This window comes from Megalobrama amblycephala, linkage group LG7 (genome assembly GCF_018812025.1).
Source record: "Megalobrama amblycephala isolate DHTTF-2021 linkage group LG7, ASM1881202v1, whole genome shotgun sequence".
NCBI lineage: Eukaryota > Metazoa > Chordata > Actinopteri > Cypriniformes > Xenocyprididae > Megalobrama > Megalobrama amblycephala.
Window position 1 is genome coordinate 43,898,608 of NC_063050.1, and position 27,848 is coordinate 43,926,455.

The 27,848-nt window shown below is 39.9% G+C and overlaps 1 protein-coding gene across 3 annotated transcripts; it reads right to left on the bottom strand.

Annotated features, from left to right (window-relative positions):
- Positions 1–1,954: 1,954 nt before the first annotated feature.
- chrna6 (cholinergic receptor, nicotinic, alpha 6) lies at positions 1,955–27,300 on the bottom strand. 3 transcript variants are annotated; one of them, XM_048197644.1, is made up of 7 exons: positions 26,918–27,300; positions 9,238–9,377; positions 7,397–7,441; positions 6,109–6,218; positions 4,851–5,910; positions 3,018–3,083; positions 1,955–2,268 (listed from the first exon to the last, which is right to left on the bottom strand). In XM_048197644.1, the coding sequence occupies exons 1-7, from the start codon at positions 26,985–26,987 to the stop codon at positions 2,251–2,253; spliced, it is 1,509 nt and encodes a 502-aa protein (XP_048053601.1). In that variant the 5' UTR covers positions 26,988–27,300; the 3' UTR covers positions 1,955–2,250. The 3 variants fall into 3 exon arrangements, with proteins under 3 accessions (XP_048053601.1, XP_048053602.1, XP_048053600.1); XM_048197645.1 differs by lacking the exon at positions 3,018–3,083 and having other exon boundaries at positions 26,918–27,299; XM_048197643.1 differs by lacking the exon at positions 1,955–2,268 and having other exon boundaries at positions 2,275–3,083; positions 26,918–27,299.
- Positions 27,301–27,848: the final 548 nt, after the last annotated feature.

Sequence of the window (27,848 nt, forward strand, 5' to 3'; positions counted from 1 at the left end):
GGAATTAATGCATTACATGAGCTTTTGGAGTTACGGCCAAATGTTGGCACATATCAAAGATGCGGCCCCACTTTATATTAGGTGGCCTTAAGTACTATGTACTTACATCAAAAGAATAGGTACAATTTACAGCTGTGTTCATATTGTATTGCAAAATACTTTTGCTGCTATTGAGGTGGCATACAGGTAAGGTTAGGGACAGGTTTGGTGGTATGGGTAGGTTTAAGGGAGGGTTAAGGTCTTTGCACACTGAGTCCGAAATTATTCATAATAAATCATAAAAAATTTTTGGATCAGGTTCGATTTTCTGCGTTTTTCGCATCTGTGGCACACATTTTGAGAGATGTTTTGACAATTCAGAACCACCATACAAGCGAACGCCAAACTCCCGAATGCCATCTGACAAGTTGATCCACGTCATCTACAGCACAAAGCAGTAGCACTGTATGACAAACAAAGTACGGAATACAAAGATACAGAATATAAAGACAGATTGCTCCAGTATTGCTCCATTATTCGATTTTCTGCATTTTTCGCATCTGTGGCACACATTTTGAGAGACGTTTTGACAATTCAGAGCCACCATACAAGCGAACGCCAAAATCCCAAATGCCATCTGACAAGTTGATCCACGTCGTCTACAGCACAAAGCAGTAGCACTGTATGACAAACAAAGTACGGAATACAAAGATACAGAATATAAAGACAGATTGCTCCAGTATTGCTAGCAAAGCATCAAACTGAGCCAGTGACATCCTGAAGTAAACTTTGAAACGCTCGGGATAATCACGCAGCTCCTTGATGAGGTGGAACTTTCCTTCCTCTTTACGCAATCTCAGGATTGGATGGACCCAATATTTCCTCTTTCTTTTTCTTTTTAAGAAGAGAGAGGACAACTAAATCATGCTTCAACTAATCATTTTGTATTATTTTGCGATTTTTTCGCAACAGATTCATTAATACGCATCGGACTCAGTGTGCAAGGTCTCTGTGCATGACGAATTTTTAGGATCACGAATACGAAAAAACGCATACGAAAATTTCGGACTCAGTGTGCAAAGGCCTTTAAGGTGTATGGGATGGGTCAACAGTGTAATTATAAATGTAATTACAGAAATTAATTACAGATCTAAGTACATGCAGGTATTTTAAAAGCATAAGTACAATGTAAAAACATGCATGTACACAATAAGTGCATTGAATCAAATGATTAATTTAAATGTAAGTACATAGTAGTTAAGGCCACGTAATATAAAGTGGGACCAAAGATGCAGTCTGTATGCTTGAGTCAGTATTGATTCAAGACATTCTTCTGATATTAAGAAAAGACAATAGACATTCCTGAACATAAAAAAAAACAATGCAGAGACAGCACAGTCTTTCCATAATGTTTCTGCCCTATTACATTTGCCATATCTTTGTTCTCTCTCTCTCTCTCTCTCTCAAAAAAAAAGTAAAGTAGGAGCACATACCATTTTTTAAAATCATTCTCATGCAGTAATTTAAAAAATGGAATTATGAATGAATTACTGATTAGTGTAGCTATATATACACAATTACTAAAAAAGAGTTGGTTTATGATTCATATATTTTCACAATTTGTTTAGAGCTTCTCAATTGCTCTAAAGTCATATGCACACCTTCCATTTAAATTGCAAAAATTGTAATTTCCACACAGCATAAACAGTGGTACAGGATTATGATGTGCTAGAATTAAGTCAGATAGTTCTGAAACTGCTTTTACACTTAGGACATGATTATAGAAATCTGCTACTTCAAAAGGCCTAATACTACTAAAACCAATCATGAAACCAGAGGCGCTGTCAACTTCTGCTATAGCAGCCAAGCCAAGATAAGCATGTGCGTTTCACAAACATTTCCCAGTCATACGCCACATATACACACTCATTGCTTGCTGAGTTCAACACACAGGCAGTAAGACAGAGAGATGATAGTGTGTACAACAAAAAAGCTTCTTTTTATTTGAAAGACATCTGTTAAAAAAAAAGTTTTACAAAAGTGTCAGAAGCTGACAAGTGGAAGTGGGAAAAAAATGAAATGGTGATATTAAAGAGGGGATTATGTCTCTGATGGAGCAAGAGAGTGAGCATGAGTGTAAGAGAGGGAGGGAAAGAAGTCATTTTAATAGCCTGCAGAGCACTAAAAATAAATTGAATGAATGAATGAATTTAGACATCATGGTCAATATATCTGCTTTAAATAATAATAAAAAATCTTCACCATGCTGTATCATAGGGATGAGACACACTAAGGAAAAAAAAAAAAAAAAAAAGATTAATTAATCTCATTTAAACAATTTTTTTTTGCATAAACGGGACCTGATTAGTCATTTTTAATTCTGGAATGCATCCATGCTACAACTCTATTTACAGATAACCCATATTCTTGACTAATTTCATCCCATAATCGCACGGCTCATGGTTTATCCTCGAAGATTTCGGTGAACTAATCTACACAACACATTTATTTGTGTTTAAACTGGATTTTCTCTATTCCCACTTGCAAGAAATACACCGTTACTGCCTGTTGCAGATTTTCCTGAGTGACTGTTGAGTAGTTGGTTGAGAGAAGATGGCCATGTTGTTTGATATAAAACACCACATATTATGTGTGTGTAATCAGAAATAAGTGGAATGTAATTGTGCGTAGTGAACACAGAACACCAATCAGTCTGATTAGTCTTCTTATGGACATTTCAGTGCTTCAAGATGGAAGGTGATTAGAAAGGCAAAAAGCAGTCTTTAAGTCTTCAATTGATTAGTGGCAGAGAGAAAAACAGAACACCTGATTAGCTATTTTTTTGCACAAGGACACTAGTATATAGTTTTAATAGAGCTTTGTTGTAGTGACGGAACACAATTAAATAATGAGCATGTCAGTGACTCAAATAACTGTTGGTTAGAACAGGTAAGCTGGTATCTGTGTTTCATAGATAATTACGAGAAGAAGCCAATTAGAGGTTGTAGGAAAAGCCCCAGAGTTCCCAGCACACACACCAGCACAAAGACCCAAAGGAAGATGCGGTCAATCACCATGGCAACATACTTCCAATCATCCTCCACCTAAGAGAGAAAGGGCACACAATAAACAGAGAAAAAAAAAAGACATATGGAAGGTTAATAAATGAGAGAAAAGAGAGGTTAGAGGTAACAAAGAAAAGAAAATGAGAGAAAGAAAGAAAATGAGAACACATGAAAGCAAGGTAAATGGAGGAGAAAATGGCAAAGTGATGATGAGAATGAGTGAAAAGCAGACCTACTGTCTGTCCAAATGCTTTACTAACACTACACAGGGATAAGTTAAATTAGATTACGTTATTACAAGTAGAGCTGCGCGAAACATTTTCCCTCCACATATTTAGGCACTGGGTGCTTTACAATGCTAATGTGATTCAGTAGTGAGACTCTGAGCCAAGAATGAAGATGAAGGATGAAGTGGTGAGACTTTCCATATCAAAGTGTGATGTCTCCGTTGAGGGATCTAAAGCACTTATTGTCAGTGAAGCACTCAGTAAACATTTTCCACTGAGAGTAGCGGCGTCACTTCTGTAAGCTTAAGCTTGATGTCTGTGATGTCTTTCTGAGGACATTACAACTAAAACATGGCATGATATTGGAATCTGAGTCAGACACTAAGTGGACACCTACTTCCAATGGGCAATGAGGATCTTTATTATGAAGACATTATGGTATCTGAATGGACAAGTGGATGGAACAATGGCAGTGCATGTGTTATCATGTGAATAAAAGTACAATTAAGCATATAATTACTGTTCCCAGAGGGAAACAAGGTACAACACATTGACTATTGGAAATCACATTTGAAATGCATGCCTGAAAAGCCACTAACACACAGTGACACCGGGTGGCTACATCCACCTGGCAGGAATACAAATACTGCTGTGTACGTCATTCCCATCATTTAAGGAGGCTCTTCAGCATAGCTATGGTAGAGTGGGGCTGTGATGTGTTGAACATCGTCCCCCTGCTTCTGGGAGAGTCATTATATATATTTTATATATATAGTTGCTCTGACTACAAATATTCACGCCAGTGAACCTAGCAAATATAGAACAAGAATAAATACAACAGCTCGGAAACAGCCATCCCACGAGATGAATGACTGTGCAAACCCTCGGGCTGTTACATGCCAAGAGATAGCCTCCACAATTCAGCGAGAAAGACATTGCTTAGACTGCGCTGTACAATGAGCCGGATTGGCAAAACACAAAGAGTTGATCTAACAATCGAAAAGGTCTTAGACATATAGTTGAATAGTTAATCTGAGGCACCTCAAATTTCTCAAAGGGAGCCTCACAGATTTCCATATGACATGCTGAAAGTTTTACTAGACATTCAGAGTGAAGGAAAAGGAAAAAATGAATAAAAAAATAAAGACTATTTGTAGAGGCTTTACCATTATGAGCTCTAAAACAACACTGAGTCCACAACAAAAAACTGACTGCAAAGCCCACAGCTCTGGCTAGAGAACTTTCCCCTTTGCTTGGGTGAGCAGAACAAAATTAAGCACTGAAAAGCTCACACTGACAGGAAGCTTATTCTGACTGCTACTATCATAGGGGCCATCAGCCCAGGCAGGCACAAAAGTGTAGTTTGCTGCCCAGCTTACACTAATGTGACAGTTGTTAAACACATCTACACTCTGTTGTGACGGAAAAGCTCTATTGCAAGTAGAGTCGTGTTGCATGACAAGGAAGTTTATTTGTTGGCAGGGGAATACAATTTTGGTGGTGTGTTTATCCAAAGAGAACAATTCTTCATAGTCAATGTGTTGTACAGAGTGGATTGACTGAACAGGAACCTATTTACCTCTTTGGCTTTGTTGCGGCTCCTCATGTTCTCAGCAATGTACTTCACACTCTCAATAGCCTGTTTGATCTCTGGTGACACCACAGAGAAAGCCACAACTGTGTTAATAGCCTGTGGACTCAACTGACGACTCACTTTCCCACAATCCCCCTCGGTTGCCTCTTTCATTGGGTGACATGGACATCCCCCTTTCTTTCCTTCTAATGCTGCTTTCCCTTCCCCAAATTCCAAAGAGTTCATCACTCCCTGTTGGGATCCACTATTTTTCCTCTTCTTTCCCTCTCCTCCTCGTCCTGCTCCAGTCCCGGACGAGCTCCCGCTTTCTAGTCCTCCTTTTCCAGAGGACTCTGATAGATCGAGAGGCCGGCGCATGAGCATAATGCGGGGTAAAGCTCGGAGGAAGACGGTACGTACCCAGCTAGGCATAGTGTGGGTCATAGGGGTGCGATAGTGCACATTCAATACAAAGACCGTGATGACAATGGAGAGGGTGACGAAAATCATGGTGAAGAGAAGGTACTCGCCTATCAGAGGGATCACAAGTGAGGTGGAGGGGATGGTTTCTGTAATGACAAGAAGGAACACAGTGAGAGAGAGGAGTACAGAGATGCACAATGTCACTTTCTCGCCACAGTCTGATGGAAGGTAGAAGACGAGTACTGTCAGAAAGGAGATGAGGAGGCAGGGAATGATAAGGTTGATAGTGTAGAAGAGGGGCAGTCGACGTATGTAAAAACTGTAGGTTATGTCTGGGTAGATCTCTTCACAGCAGTTGTACTTGATGTCATGCTTATACCCGGGTGCATCAATGATCTCCCACTCTCCACTCTCCCAAAAGTCTTTAAGGTTGACCTTTGAGCCAATGAGAACCAGGTCAATCTTGGCCTTGTCATAGGTCCAGGAACCAAACTTCATTGAGCAGTTCTGATAGTCAAAGGGGAAGTAAGTGATGTCCATAGGGCAGGATGATTTAAAGATTGCAGGAGGGACCCAAGTGATGGTTCCATCATATTTCAAAAGAGCTTTGGTTTTGTCCTCCACCAAGAAGTCTCCAACAGCACTGTGTCAGAAAAAAGTACATTTGAATGTTATGACCTCTGATGCATTCATGTATTTAATTCTCAGACTGTTAGCTCTGATGATGTTCATTTGGCTCTAAAAGAAATTAAGACTGAAATTAAGATCCTGAAAATATTCCCAAAATGACTACATTTCTAATATTTTAATATTACATTTATACAAGGAATACTTGACTCACTTGTTATAAAGTACAATGTCAGGCCTCCAGATTTTATTTGATGGGACTCTGATGAACTCAATTCCATCAAACTCTGCTGGTAACCACTTTAGCTTGTAGTCATTCCATATCTATAACAAAATCACAAAAGTTTAAATCTGGCATTTACACTGTTATGTGTACATCTTTCATCTGTGCCCTGTCATAGCCTTTAAAAGTCTTTGAGAGTGTTTTTGTGTGAGCACATCTCTCCATCTGCAAGGGAGGAAAAACACTTTTTCTGTTCAGGCAGGTATGTTGTCTATTAATGTTTATTATCAAATGTGTATACAAAGCTGTGTATAGTGGTGCATTTGCAGAGCTGTGAATTTGTGCTTATTTTGTGTGCACATCATGGTTTGTTGGCATGTCTGTGTAGATGTCTGTGCCATGTATTGGCATGTCTAACTGCTGATCTCTCTGTGTTCAATGATATCCTGCTATCAGGCATTGCACAGACTTATTGTAAAATACTACAGGGTTTAACACAAGCACACACATTCTTAGAAAAAAACTGCAATCCAAAAATGCTAATTTAAGCAGTCATGCAGGAGCATTATGTAGCTACTTATTATTGTAGAACTGAAATATATATCTAGCTAGACATTCCTAAAAACACCCTATCACTAATAAAGTTTGATATTATTTTCAGTTTAAAAAAACTGCAGCACTTTAGACATATAAAGCTATTTTTATGAGTTCATATATGATACATATATTTTTATACGTAGACGGTGAAAAATAGGTTGACTAAATTAACTATTTAATTTATAATTATTTAACTTGACTAAATAAAGTTTTAAACGAAATAATTAACAAAACATTCAAAACTTTTGCTGACTGTGAAAATAACTTTTCAGAACAAAAGTTTATTGTTATTCTGCTGATTATTAAAAACAAAGTAAATTGTTTGATCTAGTTAGACTAAACTTTTTTTTGCATATATTACCATCTTTTTAACCTCTTTCTTTCAATTAGTATAACTACTGTGCTAAAGTATCTCTCAGTTTTCCATTAATTACAGAAATTTTCTCTTCCATAATATCCTGTTTCTACCAACACATCCGTTCCATGTATATAGCTATTGTACTTCTTTCCCTACATTACTCAACCCCATCCTATTGAATGTTTATGCTATACACATTTTCTTGTCACAGTACATTCTTACCGAAAATGGCAATACACAATACATGAAGAAGATGAGATGTTTGTGTTGACACAAACACATGCACAAGGCTTACAGTATATGCTGCACACATACATCACTTACATGTCTCAGCCAAAGGTTTGTTTCCATGATCTGATTGACTTCATCCTTTACAGAGGAAGACACAGGCAGAGAAAAAGACATAAAAAAAACAATCATAAAGAAAGAAAGAAAGCCATTTTCTATTATTTAGAATGGAACATGTACTAGCAATAAAATCAATACAGTTCTTGTCTAATGGGAAAGAGAAATCTGACAAGATTCATTTCATCTTCTAGCTTCAAGTGCATACTGTATGCCATTCATCACAGTACCATCAATAGTGATAATAGCTTCTGCATATTCACTAGAAAACATCTGCAAAATAATAATAAAAAAAAACTAATAAAAAATGCAGTAATCCTTAATCCTGTGAGTGAGTATAATCTATAATCCAGGATTCTGTTCCCTAGAGTGGTGGGTTATGGCTTGTTAATCTCTCAGGTGTCTGTCTCCGTGAAGCAAGAATAAAGGTGTGATATTAATCTTGGCAGCTTTCCCCTGGTGAAGTGGAAATTTAATCCAGGAGTTTTAAGAGGCGTGCTGATTTTGTATGACGCCAGGGAAAGCACAGAGTCTGCATTACTTCCTGTAACAGGCTTTTAACTCAATTGCTCTTTCTGACCACAGTAAATGAAACAAAAAGCCCTCACAACAACTGAAAACAGCACAGAATTCTACTCACACGAAGCCACCTGCAGAGAAAACAACCTTACACGCTATATCCTAGCAAAAAATTCCAATATTGAGCTTTATTAAGAGGTCAAAAGTGCTTGCATTTGATTGAGCTTTACACAACTAATTTATTTGGACTAGAATCTTTAGTGTTTGATGCAAATGTCTCAGCTTTGCTTGATTCTTTCCATAAGCATAATGCTTAAAGGGTTAGTTCACCCAAAACTGACATTTCTGTAATTAAGTACTCACCCTCATGTCATCCCAAACCCATAAGACCTTCGTTCATCTTCGGAACACAAATTAAGATATTTTTTGATGAAATCCAAGGGTTTCTGAACCACACATAGGCAGCAACATCATTGCACCTTTCGAGGTTCAGAAAGGTATTAAAGACATCGTTAAAATAGTCCATGTGACTACAGTGATTCAATCTTAATGTTATGAAGCGACGAGAATAATTTTTGTGATCTAAAACAAAAATTCGCGTTCACGAGAGAGTTGAGTTCCTGCGGAAGGGTGACCTCTGACCTGACGTATGACGTAGGATGGTAGTTTATTATTTATTTATTATTTATTACAAAGGAAGAGCCAGGATATTACTTAGATTGTGTTTGGCTGAAAGAGAAAGTCATATACACCTAGGATGGCTTAAAGGTGAGTAAATTATGGGATAATTTTCATTTTGGGGTGAACTATTTCTTTAACAATATGATGATTTGTAATGGATATCTTAGAGGGGTCCTTCTTTAGATAAATATTAACTAAAGTTGCACAAATATATAAAAAGTCTGTCCAATACTGATAAGGTGATGTTACGCCTGTACTGTACTAGTGGCCAATACTAAAACTGTACATAACTTTGTCACCATCAGTAAAAAAATAAAAATAAAACAAACAACAACAAAAAATAAATTGTTTTAAATGCTACAAGTGAATGTAGGCATCACAACATTATAATGTACATTATGAAAAATGGATATTCACATTAAGATAACTAAAAGATAGCTAAAGATAACATTTAAATGTTATTAAATTATTTTTTTTAAAGATGAGTGCACACGTAATCTAAATGTAAAAATGGGCAATTGGCACTCATAATTACATATACAATACTGACCGATATTGATAATTAAACAAAAAGAGGTTAACAGATTAAATGTTTTGAAACCATGGACACTTTCTCTTACCACTTTAACAAGCTGTGAGATAGAGACCTCAAACTCCACAGTGACAGGGTCAGACACATTTTCCACTGGCCGAATGAACTGATTATACCTCCTGAATAAACGACGAAACAGCCTGTCTTCTCCTTTTGATGATAAACAATCTGCACACACATACAGAGATAAACACACACATATGGGAACAGAAATCTACTTTAGTATGCAGTGCACTGGGTGGGACCCAGGGACAGTCTTCATTCATTATACAGCGGATGGCGAACTAGGAACTACAGAGAATGAGACACATGCAGTATAACATTCGGAATCAGGAATGTAATGTTCTGTGTATTAGCAAAAGTGGTTGACTGACATGAGTTTTTAATAACCAAAGCAAATCAAGAGAACACGGTCAATATATGGCCCTGTTTACACCTAGAATTAAGATGTGTTTTGGTCAATCAGATCACAAGTGGATGATGTTAAATACAGTGTAAACAGGGTCTAAAATGTTTTTGTCACAGATCCCGTGTTTCCCTGGACTCTATTTCCCATGATCCTCCTGTTTCGTCACCTGCACTCACTTCCCTCGTCAGCTGCCCATCATCACGGATCACCTGCACCTGGACTCTATTGTCAGCACTCCCATATATTGCACTCACTCCCTGCACTCCTTGTCCGTTCTCTGTTGTGTTAGTGTATGTTGGATGTACTCTGCCTTCTGTGTTTATTAAAGTATTGTTGCTATTGTGGAAATCCGTATCAGCCTCATCTCTACACCAGCGTACGTAACAGAAGAACGGACCTTTAAACCAACCGGATTTTCCACAAAAAAAAAAAAAAAAAAAAAAAAATGGAGACTTTCATCGGCTCCCAGGCTCCAACTTCTCCCTCACCTAGCACTCCTCTGACTGCTGGCGAACGCCTCATCGGGCTTCTACAGGTGGGTCGTTCGCTGGAAAGGTATGTGGAGGAGTTCGTTGAGCTCGCCTTTTTGTCCGACTGGCCTGAAGCACGTTTGATCTCCCTGTTTCTGGATGGACTAGACGATGACACCATCCGTTTTGGTGAACCCGATTATCGTTTCTCCTTAAGCGAAACCATAAATTCCATTTTGTGGTTAAACAACTCCAAATTTGTTTTTGATTGGGTTCAGGATGGGTGTCTGTCTCTAGTCCATCCAGAAACATGGTTGGCCGGGCCAGTCAGTCAGCCACCGTCTTCCTCCGCATACCCCTCCAGCAAACGCCCTGCCTGCCCCACACGGAACCCACACTCCTCAACTGGGTCCCGTAAGCGGAGGAGGAGGAAGCAAGCCGCGCCAGTGTCTCCAGAGCCCGCTCCAGTGTCTCCAGAGCCCGCTCCAGTATCCCCAGAGCCCGCTCCAGTCTCTCCAGAGCCCGCTCCAGTCTCTCCAGAGCCCGCTCCAGTATCTCCAGAGCCTGCTCCAGCCCTTTCCGAGCCTACCGCTCCAACCCTGTGCAAACCGCCAGATGATGCGGTCTGGTTAATTGACTTTTAATCCGAGCCCGTATCTCCTGTCTCCGCCGAGCCAAGTTCTCCAGTCCCCGCCGAGCCAAGTTCTCCAGTCCCCGCCGAGCCAAGTTCTCCAGTCTCCGCCGAGCCAAGTTCTCCAGTCTCCGCCGAGCCAAGTTCTCCAGTCTCCGCCGAGCCAAGTTCTCCAGTCTCCGCCGAGCCAAGTTCTCCAGTCTCCGCCGCCAAGCAAGCAGCGCCAGTCTCCGCCGCTGAGCAAGCTGCGCCAGTCTCCGCCGCCGAGCAAGCAGCGCCAGTCTCCGCCGCCGAGCAAGCAGCGCCAGTCTCCGCCGCCGAGCAAACTGCGCCAGTCTCCGCCGCCGAGCGAGCAGCCCCAGTCTCCGCCGCCGAGCGAGCAGCCCCAGTCTCTGCCGCCGAGCGAGCATCCCCATTCTCAGCCGCCGAGCCAGTATCCCCAGTCTCAGCCGCCGAGCCAGTATCCCCAGTCTCAGCCGCCGAGCCAGTATCCCCAGTCTCAGCCGCCGAGCCAGTATCCCCAGTCTCAGCCGCCGAGCCCTCCGCTCCTGCCTCAGCCGCCACCGAGCCCTCAGCTCCAGCCGCCGCCGAGCCAGCTGCTACTATTATGAACTTTGTTGTTGAAACATACAGCCCTAAGACTGTTTTCCCTCCCTGCCTCCCTCTCCCACCTCCGTCCATTTGTGTCCTGACCCGCCATGGCTGCCCGCTGCACCTGACCCGCCATGGCTGCCTTCAGCCCCTGACCCGCCATGGCTGCCTTCAGCCCCTGACCCGCCATGGCTTTTGAACCTGCCCTGGAGACCTCCACTCCAGTCTGCTCCTCCCCCTGCACCAGCTTGAGGTCTCCAGGGTGCCCGCCCCCCTCCCGGTTGTTACATCTACGGCGCGAGGACGCGCCTACCGGGAGGGGGGGGTAATGTCACAGATCCCGTGTTTCCCTGGACTCTATTTCCCATGATCCTCCTGTTTCGTCACCTGCACTCACTTCCCTCGTCAGCTCCCCATCATCACGGATCACCTGCACCTGGACTCTATTGTCAGCACTCCCATATATTGCACTCACTCCCTGCACTCCTTGTCCGTTCTCTGTTGTGTTAGTGTATGTTGGATGTACTCTGCCTTCTGTGTTTATTAAAGTATTGTTGCTATTGTGGAAATCCGTATCAGCCTCATCTCTACACCAGCGTACGTAACAGTTTTGAGCTTGTCCACTTTTGACCACTTCCAGAGGTAGACAAAAACGCATTCAACCGGATTGCTTTCGTAGTGTAGACGATCATGTGGTTGAATACATTCGAACAGCCACAAAAGACTACCCTTTCTCTGCCTACTGACTTAATGTGTAAATATTATGGGAAGCGCGCTAGCCAGACGGGATTTAAAATTTGTTGGCTGAAGACCCAAGCTTGGTTTGAAGACAAAAAACATACCAAGCACAATGTTCTCTCTGTGGTTCATATCACTTATGTTAATAGCCCAACCACAGCAGTCTGCTATTGTCAGTAATCCAAAATGGGCAAATAATTTTGTACTTGCCTGTGAAACAACTGTGTTGCTTTTGTGTTTGTGTCATGTTCTATTGGTGTTTAGTTTCATTTTCATGGACTTTCATTACTCAGCTTCTATGCACACTCATACCAATTAGCACACCTGTTCGCCCTTGAGTTCATTATCTCTGTGTATTTAAAGACCCCCTGTGGTGAAAATCAAGTTTTTAATGTTATATATCTATGTAGTGTTTTTAATATGTTTTAAGACAAACCATGTGCAAATTCATAAGACAGCACCATTGCTGAGTATTTTACACTGTGTGCAGAATTATTAGGTAATTTGATTTTCTGATCATATTCCTGAAGGACCAGCACCACATCCTCTTGTACAACTGTTTGCAGAATTTATCTTCCAAAATCTGGCAGTAAGGTGTGGGAGTTCACTTTTAGTCCATCTCTTATCCTGAAATGTCCGTCTTGCAGAGACTAAAAATGATCTTCCAAAACTTAGTGCCAGATTCTGGAAGATAAATTCTTCAAACAGTGGTACAAGAGGATGTGGTGCTGGTCCTTCAGGAGTCACTCTCAAGCTGTCTGTCTATAAGGCCTATAAAAACCCAGTCTTCATGTATTTTATAACACTTCAGCTTGTGATTCTAATTAAGTGCGGGTCATTTTTTAGGATTCTTTAGCTAACCTAAGGGTGCTTTCACACCTGCCTCATTTAGTTAGGTTGAATCGTACCAGAGTTCGTTTCCCCCTTTGGTGCGGTTCGTTTGGGCAGGTGTGAAAGCAGCAATCGCACTCGGGTGCGCACCAAAAGCGGACCAAACAAGCGTACCGAGACCTGCTTGAAGAGGTGGTCTCGGTACGCTTTCAAACGAACTCTGGAGCGGTTCGCTTGAGATGTGAAAGCAATCCGACCCAGTTAACGGACCAACGAACCAAATGATGTCATAATTCATAACGGGAAATTTGATATAAAAAGCGGTAGTGTCTGATTCTGTGAGTGAGCACATTATTTACCATAGCTGAAAACCAACGAGCGCCTCTGTTGTGTATTTGCACTTCTCCGTGCGAGAATGCTGTCCCGACAAAGCCTTTCCCCACTCTGCTTCATTATAAAATGTAAATGGTCTCTCTCGACACACTGACAACAGTTCGCCTACTACTAGACAGCGCTGGGAAACCAGAGACGGACCGAGAGAGAAAGAGAGAGAGCGCGTTTGAATTTGCCGCAGCATTAATATATGTAGTATAATTTAAAAGCGGGAAAGACGGCTACATTTATAAAGTGTTTGCGTGTGTCTCGACAGTTACAAATAAAGCCACAATAAACTCATGGAGCGAACTTGTCAATCATTATTTTGATGGCTGACGCAGAGAAAATTCTGACCAATAAGAGGACAGTTTTACTCGCATGTGACTTGCCTAACGCATTTTGGTACGCTTTGAAATGTTGCTATGTGAAAGCGAACCGAACCAAGAAAAAAAAGCAACATTGTAACAAATTTAGTCCCTGTTTCGGAACAAAACAAGCAATCCATAGGTGTGAAAACACCCTAAGTCTCTGAGATCCTGACACCTTGCACTTCTGGAGACTCCGTGTCTTATCTTCTTAGGACCTGAATGTGACAGAATACCCAACCTGAAAGTGAATACAATGGAGATTGCATCCATTAATGTGGACCCTATGGGGTATTTTCACAGGCCCAACGGGGCCGTTATCTTTGTTTTTCAAGGAGGAAGGAACTTAAAAGAGCCAGCCACCTTGCCGTCTGCAATGACATCACGCTCATGGAGGGATTTTGGAGCAGACTGGACAATGAGATGCCATGGGGAAACTCCTGATGCGCGCTCGCTGGTTGAGTACATCAACTTCGCCCTGTAGATTGATGGATCTTTTACTGTGGCCGATGTAGCAGAGGATCCCGCCGCCAGCGTCCAGCCCCACTCAACATCCGTCACCACCCCAGAGCCAGACCCAATGTCGATGCCCACTACGGATAAGGAGCCAGAGCGCACCAAGGACTGAGAAACCTTGCCATTACCCTCCACGGACATTATACCTGAGCCCATGCCCATAACAGAGCAAATGCCAGCTGCCAAGTCCTTACCAGATGCAAAGCCTGAGATTGGGTGTGTGAGCCTGCCACAACATCCATGCCAGTGGGAATATTGGTGGTGCTGGATGAGGAGGAATGACTGATAGACTGGGAAACTGAAGTAGTGTTTACCACCCTGCCCACCCACGAACCTACTCTGCCACTGGTCCCTTCCTGCACTACTGTCCTGTATGTTCATCACCTGTCTTCATCATCGCTCGGAATCTTCTATGCCTTCATTGCTGATGGTCCTGTCCAGCCCAAGTTTGTTGTCGTCGCCATCAGTCCTGTCCATCACAGTGTGTTCTTCATCACCACCAGTCTCAGCTATCACAGAGTGTTCTTCATCACCACCATCACTGTCCAACACTGAGTTGTCTATGTCACCACCATCCCTGTCCATCACAGAGCCTGCTTCCACACCAAGTCTTCCTCTCCTGTATGCTCCATCAAAGCAAGCCAATCCCTCGGATCCACCTCTGCTGACTCTCTTCAGCCCTTCAGCTGCACCATCAGCCCTGCCATATAGCCCTGATCCACCTTGGGGCTTCTGGTCCCCAGCTCTGCCCTGGCATGAGGAGTCCCAGGCTTCACCTCATCCCTTGGAGCCCTCAGTTCCACCTCAGTCCATCGACTAATCGGCTCCACCTTGGCTCCTCGCTGCCTTGGCTCCACCTGGGACCATTGTCCTTCCAGCTCCTCCAGGCTCCCTTGTCCCACTGGCTCTGCCCTGGTCAGTCGTCACTCTACCATCGCCACAGACTTCCGGGCTGTCTGCTGCGCTTCATCCCTCCACCCCTATGGCTCTGTCAGGCTCTGTCATTCCTCAGGATCCACCGCAGTCCTCGTTCTTTTGTCGCTGCAGTCCTCCGACACCCAGGCTCCACCTCGTCTGCTCATTGCCGGGACTCCACCTTGGCTTCCCAGCCCTTCGGTGTCACCGGGTCTCTCGGTCCCATGGACTCCGCCTGGGCTACATCTCCAGGCATCATAGCTGTCGTTTGTGCTCAAATGACCATCTTGGCTCCTCCCTCCATGGGATGCCTTCCTCATGGCTGTCTCCTGTGTCGATCTCGTTGACTGTCTGTTCCTCCCTGGATTTTTCTACTGTTCACTTCTCCATGGGCCCTTTCAATATCCACTCCTCCAGGCCCCTTCCACCATCACCACCTTGGTCTCTTCCGCCACTATCACCTCTGAACTCCAGCCCTTCGCCGGCCCCTCATTCTCCTCCAGAGCCCCCGCAAGTTCTTTATGACCCGCAGGATTTCTTGTATAAAGATTTAAATGCAAAAGAAAAGGCATGAGAGTCGGCTGTTTTTGTCAATTGCAAGTTTTAATTTAAAATGTTTGTGATTTAACATAAGAAAAGTATATTTAAATGCTTTGCCACTTGCTTGAGCAACTTAATATATAAATCTATATAGATGTATTGAATTCAATAATACATTGTTTAAATTTAGTGTTTAAATTTGAATACATCTATGAAAGATTGTAGCCTATAACTGAACAGTGTACAAAGAGAATCGCAATGCTGACAAAACGTTTTGAAATAAAAAATAATGAATAAATGTGTTTTTGGTATACAGCCACAGATCGGTTGCACACTGCAAACGCGGCATATTTAAAAGCACAATGAGCATGTAATGCTCCTGCGTCACATACGTAATGCAACATCATGCACCGCGTACGCACAGCAAACGGAGTATTTGTGAACCTGGCTAAATGTCATGTTCTATTGGTGTTTAGTTTCATTTTCCATAGACTTTGTTCCTAGTTTCCCGCCAGTCATTAGTTTCTATGGACACTCATTCAATCAGCACACCTGTGCGCCCTTGAGTTAGTTACCCATGTGTATTTAAGTTCCTCCTTAAGTTCAGTTCATTGTCAGTTATTGTTTGTGTGTAACATGCTGTTTTGTTTGCTCAGTGGAATTACCTGTGTTGTCATCTTCCTCTGACCTTAATGTGACAGTTTGACTGTCACCTCATTCTATGTTTTTGTTTTGTATTTTGAATGTGTGTTTTTGGAAGAATGAGAGTGAGTTTATTCTGTTGCTTTTCGCATATTCCTCAGGGTCGGAGCCAAAGTCCTACCAGTTACTCTAAGTGCTCCAAATATAGCTTTCAAGGTTAGAGGTCATCATCAGCTATCACCAGAGACCAGGTGTAGTCAAGTGGAAAATGGAACCACTTTAAAATAATGCACTCTGATGGAGCTAGACAAGTCTGAAGGAACATTGAAGAACACAGGAGGAGTCAAGAACAGGATAGGGTGGGTCTCACTTAAATGTAGGTATTTATTTAAATTGGATATACAATTGCATACTATATAGGTTTACTATTTAGTTTGTAACTTTTGTAACATTTTTCTTAAGGCAAGTCTAGTAGGATACTGGTTGTAAGTGTAGTTGCATATGATGTTTACCTGTATTGATGCAAAATGTAGCTTTCAAATTTTTAAACAGAAGCAATGTCCAGGAGCTTACATTTCAGTATATACACCTGTCAGTGTACGTTTCTTTCACCTTAACGTTTACCTTTTCTGTTGAAAGATGAATAATAATGAAATAATTATAGTGAGATATTTAATAAGATATAGGAACTATATCTCGAATGAAAATAGGCAATAAATAAATATTTAAAATATTTATAAAAACAAATACATTTTATAAATAAATGTATAAATAATTTATAAATAAGAAATTTTATAATATACATTTATTTAATTTGCTTTTTGTCTACAGGGTGAATTGCATTATTGAGAGACACTAAAACAACTAGTTATTAACATCTTTCTTAAAATATAAATGAGTGCGAAGATCAATATTATGATAAACAATATGTCTAATGAAGTCTGTCCTGTCAAATATCTGTTGTAATTCTATCACTCTGCCATTTTATTCTTACCGTTACAGCTTTGGTAAATATTTAGTCCATACATGTGGTTACATTTCAGCTAAATGAAATGATACAATGTTCAAATATTCAATACTGTGATAACGGCTACATAAATTAACTTTGCATTTTGCAAACCCTCACTTCTGTAAACCTCTAGCAAAAAATGGAATAGGACTGAATGCAGTGAGCCAGCAAAGCCAGATACTGTGAACTTTAAACCCCCAAATACACTCATGGACACTCAGAGATTTCAGTGCTGCTGTCTCATGTGTGAATGGCTCTTGTTTTACTTTCCACTTCTAATTACTTCAACTAGTTAACTCTCCAATGGCACCCTCTGTTAATGGGGTTAGCCAAGGATAGCAAGGCCTTGCTTTCATTAATTAAACGGACTGAACCCTCACTGAAATACAGAAGATACAATGTGGAGTGTTGAAGTTTAGAGTTTTCTGAACCCCATCAAGCTTAAGATAACCCTTTTAAATTAAAGTAGCAGTGTCCACATGGACCATAAAGTCTCTTCAAGTTGAACTCTTAAGCAGGCCCTGGTGGGAAACTTAAAAGGATAGTTCACCAATAATTTAAAATTCTGGGTAACACTTTATTTTACAGTGCCATAGTTACACATTACTACATGTACTTACTATAGTATACTATTACTATAGTAATAACAGTAAATTATGCATAATTACAAGTAACTAAACCAAAACCTAACCCTAACTTTAACTCTATAGTAAGTACATGTAGTTAATTAATAGTACTCAGTGCTTATTTAAGTAATTACAATGTAACTGCGGCAATAAAATAAAGTAACTAAATTCTGTCATGATTTACTCACTTTCAAACCTTTACAAACCTGTATGACTTTCTTCTGAAGAACACAAAAGAGAAGATATTTCAAAGAATGTTGGTAACCAAACAGTTTTGGTTACCATTGACTTCCACTGTATTGACAAAATTCTTTTTCACAAAGAATGTCATAAAGGTTTGGGGGAAAAATGAGGATGAGAAAACCTTTAAGCAAACTCTTTAAGAATGCTCCCTCTTTATACCTTTGTCCGTTATGCTTGGTGAATTTTGAGTATTTTGCGCATTTACTAAAACTGACAAATCATACAAATATTTGTCAATTGATAATATTTTGTATTAATGCAGTTAAATATAAATACATATACAATGTAACAGGATGTATCCATATTTTATGTCCAAGAGACTATTTACAAAATTTGTCAGTTATATCAAATTTATTCCAGTTCAGAGCCCAATTCACAAAAAAAAAAAAAAAAAAAAAACAATTGGAGCAGAAATGACATACATTATCATAATTGCAAGAAAGCCATCAGTGGCCACAATGAGGATGGAGTCTGATCAAAAATAGCTGCGGTTCTTACATTAAAATTACAGTTCATAGCAGTTAAGCCTAACACATTTGACTTGGTCCACTGGATTCATCACTGAAGCCCATTAAAAGTGCAATAACATACAAAAAAAGCCACAGGAATGAGTCACCACGGAATTGATTCCCTCTTTACGGAATTATTTTTTTTTTTAGAAAAAATAAACTACCTGAGATACCTCAGTGTGTACACTTCCGTCATCCACAGGGATTTTATATGATTCTTCTTTTTTTGTTACATTTATATTCATTGAGCACATGATATGATGAAACTTCAGTAAGACACATGAAAGCGTTTTGTTAAAGGCACTAGTACCTAGGAGTTGGTGATATATGAAATATTCACAATATATGCACAATGATTTTGCTGGCAATATATAAAAAAATAAGGCATATTTGTAAAGATTGCAATGATTTTAACATTTTATTTGGTCAAGTTTCTGAAAGAGCAAGTCATTACATTCATTTTGTGGTCCTTGCAACTTCTGCATGTGAGAGACATTTTTTCAATGGAATTTTTATTTTAAACTTCAGTGACAAAAATAGTGCTCACTCAAAAATGTCCACTCAAGTCCCTATTTGGAATTTTACATGTATTAAAATGTTTTAGTAAAACATGTTGTAAACACTGTTTTTGCTATGTTTTGTTCTATTGGTGCAATATAAAGAAAAATATCTCAAAATTAAATCACACAGAGAGATTTTTAGATTTTAGAAACATTTAAAAAAAAAACTTGGCAAGAATGGCTGTTTGGTCAAAATTATGGTTTAATCAAAATTACCCCTTTTCAGCCATTTTAGAGCAAATACTAGTACATACTGTACATTTTAAGATATGAATATAATAAAAACACTAAAAAAATATTGTATTTTAACTATAAAATATATTTTAACTATATCAATAATCCAAAATACAAGAATTTTCCAGAAACTGGTTTGATGAAGATCAGAGAAACACACAAGCAGCAGTAATGAAGAATGTTCAATCGGTTTGAAAGACTTAAAAGTCATCTGTGATAATATAAATCCATGTGCAAGTCACTCGTGAACTGCTGCTGAGCATATACAGTATGCCCTCATTTAGAAGTAATGAGTGAGAGAGGGCAAAAGAGTGAAACATTCCTCTCTGCTCTTTCTCTCAAAATGAGTAGGACACTAAGAGTGTTTCTCTGTCAGTAGAGGAAAAGCATTACAGATAGAATCAGACAGGTGAGCTGTCCTTGTTGCCCAGAGACTTGAGCCTGCAGTAGCACACACATGCCTGTTCCCCACAGCAGTCTGTGTGTCTCTGTATGTGTGTGTGAGGTGCTGTCAGGACATGCGTCACTAGCTGTGGTGCATATATGTGCGTGTGTGTGCGTACTGTGTAGCTTCTATCTGGAACAAAGAGTATGTGAGTTTGTGACTAATTCTGAACTCAGGAGGAATGACATTAAGCCACCTGGAAATCTTCACATTTCAAGCACTGTCATCCATTCTTTAAAAAAGTGAAATTTTCCGATGGTCTCAAGGGGAACTTGGGGCGATAATCTTCTATTATAATTTCTTCTTCTTTCAGTTCACCCTACATAAGAATTGAAGCGTTACCTCTTATCACACTGAAACATATCAAATTGTGCAAGTGCAGGGTCCTGAGGCTCCAAGACCCTTGACACCATCTATATAAGCCAACCTCAGGAAGGCAGAAGAAACAGAGGTGGAAAAGCTGGGATGACAATGAAAGAAAAGGAATGGGAAACAATTCCAAATGTCTTTACACACATCTTCAAGGTGAGGAGAATCATTCCCTCTTTTCTTTTGTTTATTTTCTTTTTTCTCCTCATTTAAAGCAGGAGGGTTTATCTCCCACAACCTCTCTCTCTGCTGGAACTTCATTGATTTCTCTTCTCAGTACCAAAACACAGATGTGAAGCAACAGAAAACGAGCGTTTGAGTGTATAAAATAGCAATTCTCCCCAGAGGATGTTCCTCCTCAGAGATCCGGGAATCTAACATTCAATGTATGTGCAAAGCCTATGGCTCATTATTATTATTAAAAATATATATCTAAAACAACTACAAGATATTTATTGTTTTAACTCTACATTTAAACATTTATAAACATTTACAACTCTAAATAATTCTACATGTATACATTTTTCCCCCCATTGAAGAAGCAGGGTTCCCACGGTCTTGAAAAACCTGGATATATGTGGTACTGTAGTTTAATATTTTTTAAAATTTTCTAGAATTTTCTAGTCATGTAAATTAATATAAAGACATTTTTATAATGAATATACATTTTTAGTTAAAACCAAGGTCTGATCAGGTAGAAATAAATATATATTTAAAAATTCCTAATCCTTGTCTAGTAAATCACAAACAACTGGAAAAATCTTGAGGTCTTTGAATATTGTTGTGGACAATGGGGAGTCAAATTGACACCTATAGCGTGGTATTAGTAAGATGCACTATGCAGAATATACAAACATGGATTCTTTAATCAACACTATAGGAGAATTCACAGAGCGTAACAACCACAAACCACCAAGACGAGAACTGACAAGGAACTGAAGAGAACAGGGAGAAAATATATACACCTAGTTAACAAGGGAATTAAACAGGAAACAGATTAAACCATAGTCATTAACTAATGAGTAGCCAAGGAAACTAACTAGGGAAAGGAGAATGCACATTGAAAGGATATACAAGAAACCTATACACATGAACAAAAACACAATTATTATTATTATTATTATTATTATTATTATTATACATTTTATTTGTAGGCACCTTACATGACACTCAAGGACACCAAGCTGGATACAAGCATAAAAGCAAAAAAGCAATCACATAAAAGCCTGCCTAAAAAGATTAAGATGTCTTAAGGCAGTATTTAAAAACAAGAAGGCTTTCACTGTTTCGCACATCCTGTGGCAACAAGTTCCATAAATAAAGAGCTGCATGACTAAAATCTCAGGACCCCATAGCCGCTGTGTGAGTTCGAAGGAGAAAAAGAGTGAGTTCAGAAGCCAATTAAAGTATGAGTAGGAGTACAAATATGAAGAAGGTCAAATAAGTCTGAAGGGGCAAGATTATTGAATGCCTTGTAAGTAAGAAGAAGAATTTTAAAATCAGTATATTTAACAATGAATCTAAACAGAAACCTGAAACACCACGGCAAAGCCAACAAAAGGAAGAGCCATAGCAGAGCTCTGCTGGGTCTTTTGGAGGGATATACACCCTCCTACCTCCGCTATCTCTTAGAAGTCTACATCCCCTCCAGAAGCTTGCAATCGGTAAGTGAGAATAAGCTTGTGGTTCCATTGCAGAGAGGCAAAAAAAAAAAAAAAAAAAAAATCATTCACAAGTTTTCATTCACTGTTCCTTGCTGGTGGAATGATCAACCAAACCCTATCTGGACAACCGAATTCCTCACAATTTTCAAGAAACAGCTGAAAACTCACCTCTTCCGCAAGCACTTAACTGCACCCTGCTAAAAATTCTCTATGCTGTTACGATTCCTTTGTCTATGCTCTCATTGTTCTTTAATACCTCTTTGTTCTAGTTTGTACTATTTTGAACGATAACTGAAAGTTGCTTTGGATAAAAATGTCTGCTAAATGAATAATTGTAAATGCAAATGGAGGGAGCCTGGGGGTCGACTGAGGCAGAGCTAATGATAGTGGAGACCCCCGAAAAGCCACGAGGACGACGGCCCATGGTGAAAATCACAGACCCAGAAGTCCGAGAGGACACCGCCGACTTGGGTGACTGAGGCAAAGACGGGGACCTGGAAGAGCGGACAAGACCGGAGGGAGTGAGGACCTAGACAGAGCCGGAGGGAAGGAAGAACCCAGTGGAGCCGAAGGGATGAAGGGCTGAGGCACAGCCGGAGGCCCAGAAGTCCACTGCAGAACCAGGATGACAAATGACCAAGGTGGAGCCGGAGAAACGAGGAAGCCCGGTGAAGCTCAAGTAATGTCGGATCATGGTAGAGCTAAGGGAGCACAGAGCCAAGATGAAGCCAACAGGCTGACAGGCCAAGGTGGAGTCATGGCCCTGAGGCCAAGCCAGGGGATCCATCTCACAGAACTTGGCAGGTGAAAAGGAGACCAAGAGGAGTTGGTGGGAGTCTATGGCGGGGCAGAGGTGAGGACCTGCACAATACTAGTGGAGCTGGGGAGTCCTGGGGACTGCACAAAGCCAGTGGTGATGATGGGGACAATGGAGTAGGCAGGTGACAGTGTAGGAGTGGAAAATCTAAAAGGTTCACGGGACTAGTCGGAACCAGCCATGATGATGGGAACAGCAGAGCATGTAGGAGACTGGGTCATTTACTATCATCCTGGAGTAGATACAGGGGTGGGGACAAGGGTAGGAGCTGGCTCCGCTGAGAATTTAATGAGTCAGCGCTCCTCAACTGGCTCAGGAGAGGACTGCCAACACAGCGCAGACTGGTGGCAGGTTCCAGCCCTGGAATGGAGGCGGCTTACAGCTCTAGCTCAGAGATACGGGCTTGGGCATCAAGGTCAGGTCTGCAACAGAATATCTCTTGTGCTCTCTGGGACACTCCAGGCTGGGACAATGAGTCCTGGGCTGCGTTCCAGTTCATTTTTTTATGCCCTTCCCTCGCTAACTTCCCTCGTCTTGTTGACTCGGATGTATGTCATTGCTTATGTTGCATGAATGTTCACTACTGTCGGAACCTTTGCAAAGGGCTGAATTGGAACGTCTTAAGCCCTTGATCACTTGGACTCCACTATGGAGTTGGTTTATTATTTATTTTTTTCCCTTACAAAATTGTTTAATGCAGCATTCTATATGTATATAGGCATGTTTGGGTTATTTTAAATATTCAAAAAAAAAAATATATATATATAATAGAGTTCATAGAGTTGTTTGTGGTGGGGTAAATTAAACACCATATGTGGTGACATCACAATCGTGTTGCATTATGATTTATGAAGCTGCCTGAAGTGTACATATGAAGTCAAAATCGAGGAAGTGAGGGTCTGTCTAAATAAAACCTTCCGTCATCCACTTCACGAAGTGGAACACACTTCAAAACTTCATTCAATCACACAGTGGAAATGATAAACTACAGAGTCGCCCCCCAATGGACAGATAATGAGCCGACACCTCACAAGGCTCTGGTAAGTTGCATTTAAGTTTAGAATCAGTGCTGTCTTAAGTCAAGTGGATGGTAAAGAGGACTTTCGTAAAACTAAGGACTCAATGACCTCTTATCATAACAAGCAGCCAACAAGGAATTTTTTCACTTGTTTAATGTAATGATCATTTTCTATCTTTTTTCCTTAGACTACATATTGTATAATCTGCTGATGTACTTGTACTATGTTCATTTAAGAATACAGTTCTCACAGCATAAACAAGACAAGCCAGAGAATTAAACGCCCGTTTCAAGGAACCGACCTGTGCCTGTGAAGAGAGCTACAGGTTGAGAACCACTGAATTAAAGGGTATTTGTTCATTGGGCATTTTAATGGAATTTTCCATTCGGCTGTACTGCACATAAAATAAACCTAAAATAAACATTTCACAAGAATATTTAGAAATATATAGTATGCATAATTACAAGATTTATTGAAAATTTCAGTATTTATATTTTGTATGAACTGAGCAATAGGAACAATATAGATATATGGTACAATGGGGCTGCACTAATTTGATCTAATATTTGCTGTTTTTCAAATTGTTGTAGATTTAAGTAGCAAATGAGAATTGTTAAAATGATTGAATATATTTTGAGACAAAGGACTTGTTAATGATTTTCAGTTTTGTTCAAGCTAATTAAAGAAACAGTTTTTCAATAACAGAAGAATATGTAAAAGTATGGTATTTGGTGTAAAAGGCGCCTCTGCTTTTGGGGCTAAAGCACAATAATTAACATGATGATAAATGAGCAGCTGATTTTTCCATTTGTTGACTTGGTTAGATTCAGATGTAATTATCATATATTAAGTTGGGTGTACACCTTAGAGATATTCACCATATTTATAATGAAACCATTATATTTAAAAGTATGATCATATCATATAATAAAATATTATTTATTGTTACTACTGTAAATCTATATTAAAGTAGTATGGGATCTCATTCAATGCATCTTTACTTTTTAAAATTGTTTCTGTATTTTTAAAATATCTTTTTATATTAATTTTATATTATATTAACATATTTTAATGACAGTGTTGAACAAAAATGAATAATTTTTTTTACCTTTTTTTTTTTCCAATTTACCAAAATAAACCGAAAATAGTACAAACTTTGCTAAAGTGATTATTCTGAACGAGTATTAACTTAGACATTATTAAAAACATTATTTTAGCTAAAGTATTTGTATCAATACTTTGTGCCTTTGCCCCATGCTGGTGAGCCTATTACCCCATGTCTGGGGCAAAAAGGCCCACCTTGCCATCTCATTCATTTATAAGATTTTTAAACAAAATAAACCACTTTTATAATTTATTAAAATTTATTATGCAGTCATACACTATGGGAGTAGTGAAAACATCTCAGTTACTCAGATCAAGATGTACTAGAGTACAGATTTACTAAAGATTTTCCAAGTTCATAACTATTGTAAGTTTATAAAAATGTTTAAAAGTGCATATTCTTTGCTTACCTACAAATATTCATTGGCTTACTTTGCAAAACTATTTGCATTGTTCTTTCCTGACTCTGCAACATGTAATAAAAGAATATAATAAAATAAAAATAATAACAAACTGTTCATCCTCACTGATACCAATGAGTGGATAATTTCATGACTATTCCACAGAAAATCTTTGGCACACAATGATATGTACTGTATGAGTAACTCTCATGCTCCAGCTATAGCACTCACCAAAACTTTATATTTGTGCATATCTCCTGAGAAACCTTTCCTAGCCTATCTTGTGTCTTTCTCCAAACATTTCTCAGTCTGTTCCCTCCTCCTCACTTCATACAGTGGCCTTGTGATCAGTCCAGCAAGGAGGAAATGCTTGCAGCGAGAATGACATACAGCTGGAGTTGAACACGAGTTCATCCTCAGACAGCTCTTCTCTTCTAGCTAAGAACAGCATAAGGAATTTAGCGATGTGAAAACTCAACAGAATGAAAGCAGTGTGTGTCCTCTGACTGTTTCTAAGTTTATCCCCTCAGTGTGTGACTCACTCTTGACATGGATGCATGGTAGTGACAAAAAAGTGAAGCCTCTTGTTTCTTCTTTTCAGTAGATCCAAATTTACCCACCTACACCAAACAAGATGAGAGGGAAACTAACAGCAGACATTTAATCCAGTGACAAACTGGTGAACACGACCAAACGTGGGCATGTTGCAAACTTTAGGTAAACAGATTTCTCTGAGACGAGAAGACTTTAAATATTTCAAAGCTCTGACGCACAAGCGGATGTTGACGAAAGTGAAAAACGAACCGATTAACCCGCATTTCATTACAACAAAGCTACTGGGCTCACCTACCGGTTTCATTCTGATGATAAAAGGCTTTAAAGCGATTAAACAAAATTGTGCTATCGTTGCTGTCTAAAATAGCCGTCGGATTCCCCGCAGTTAGTGTCTCCAGGGCGAGACGAATATGCGCCGGAAACTCCGCGTTCCGCGCGCACGCCAACACCGTGATGAATGGATTTGACTATATTAAAATGTTACGCTTTGGCATAAATCATTAAGATTATTATCAAAACCAAATACCTAACCTTTTGACAAATACGAAGTGATGAGTCCCACTGCTACGCCAATATAGGCTACTGATTATACTAATTAAAATGCACAAACACTAATTACAGATAATATTTTGCATTAACGAAACCATGTAAGGAATGATTCACCCAAAATTTCTGTCATAACTTAAACACCACGATACTGTTCATACCCTTTCTGACTTACTTTCTTTCGTGGAATAGCTACAAAAGGGGGTGATAGGCAAAATAGAAGCGAGCCATTACCATCACTTTCTTTGCATCTTTTTCCACATAATGGAAGTAAACAATGACTGAGGTTGTCATTCAGTCATACAGGTTTAGAAAAACATGAATGGTGCAACACTTTTCATTTTGGGCGAACCATTCTTTTAAAAATACATCATGGTAACTGAGAAAATGTCCTTAGATAAACTTGGTGAGACAGAGCATGCTTGTTTATTAGTTTACGCTCTGACAGCATAAAGGTTCATACTTTTTTTTCGCTTGATCACAATACGGTTGAGGTCAATGGGCACAAGAGAAGCAGAGCAAGTATACTTTTTCAAAGTTATTGCATTCATACAATGTATTAAACTGAATACAGTAGAACTTACCTTGCGTAATCAGAGCAATTAAAAGAAAAAACAAAGTCACTCTCCCCGCAGAATTCATCGAGCTTCGCATGTAGGGAGTCCGTCTCCCTTTCCAAAAGAAAGCAACAAATTCGTGAAAGAGTCGAGAAGGAATAAACTGTAAAAAGGATGTTTGCGGATCCCGGTTGTGTGGCTGAGTTGTTCTTTCCGCGAGCAGAAATCGCGTGAGGTGGATTTGATTTCGTCCCTCCCCCTGGGCACGTGCATCCTTCCCCACTCTCGTCTTCAAGCAAGTGTCATTAATGAGACTCACAATCACAGAGTCTTTTATGCAGCAATTTAAAGCGGCAATTCACGCAAATATGACAATTGTATCATCATTTACTTATCGTGTCGTTGTTCACGTCCTGCAAGACTGTCTGCAGAAAAGAAAAGGTCACATTTTGAAAAATATAGGCTATTCTTTTTTTCCATGCACTGCCAGTAAATGCTGACTAAAGACACAAAGCCTCAAAATGGATGCAAATCACCATAAAAGTATGCATGCCATGTACAAGAGTCCGAAAGTGAAGTAGAATCATTTAGATCAGTTTTGTAAAGTTGCTCAAACCGATTAATTGATAAGATCCGAATCAAATGAACCATTCAATAAACGGTTTCATTAAGAAATCTCTCTTCTTTCTCATCAACGCGCCGAATTTTTTCATGAATAATGACTTCAATTTTAGCTAAAATGGCTCCAGAAGACTTCACTTGGACCACTTATAATACCCAATGTCCCTTTTGGGTAACCATGATTTTGCCAAGTAAGACATGTTCCTGGATCAACATATTTTGTTGATCCAGGAACAACATTCCTATCCGAAAATTTAGTCCTAACCTTTCCCAACCCCTAAACCTAACCCTACCCATAACTTATACCTAAAATCAGAGGGAAATGATAGTTGAATAA

Excerpts from the sequence above, each read along its gene's own strand:
- chrna6 (XM_048197643.1), bottom strand. The coding sequence starts at position 26,987 with ATGCGAAGCTCGATGAATTCTGCGGGGAGAGTGACTTTGTTTTTTCTT. Across the intron at positions 7,442-9,237 it reads TCTCACAGCTTGTTAAAGTG|GATGAAGTCAATCAGATCAT; the intron begins GTAAGAGAAAGT and ends TCCTCTGTAAAG. Across the intron at positions 5,911-6,108 it reads GACATTGTACTTTATAACAA|TGCTGTTGGAGACTTCTTGG; the intron begins GTGAGTCAAGTA and ends TTTCTGACACAG.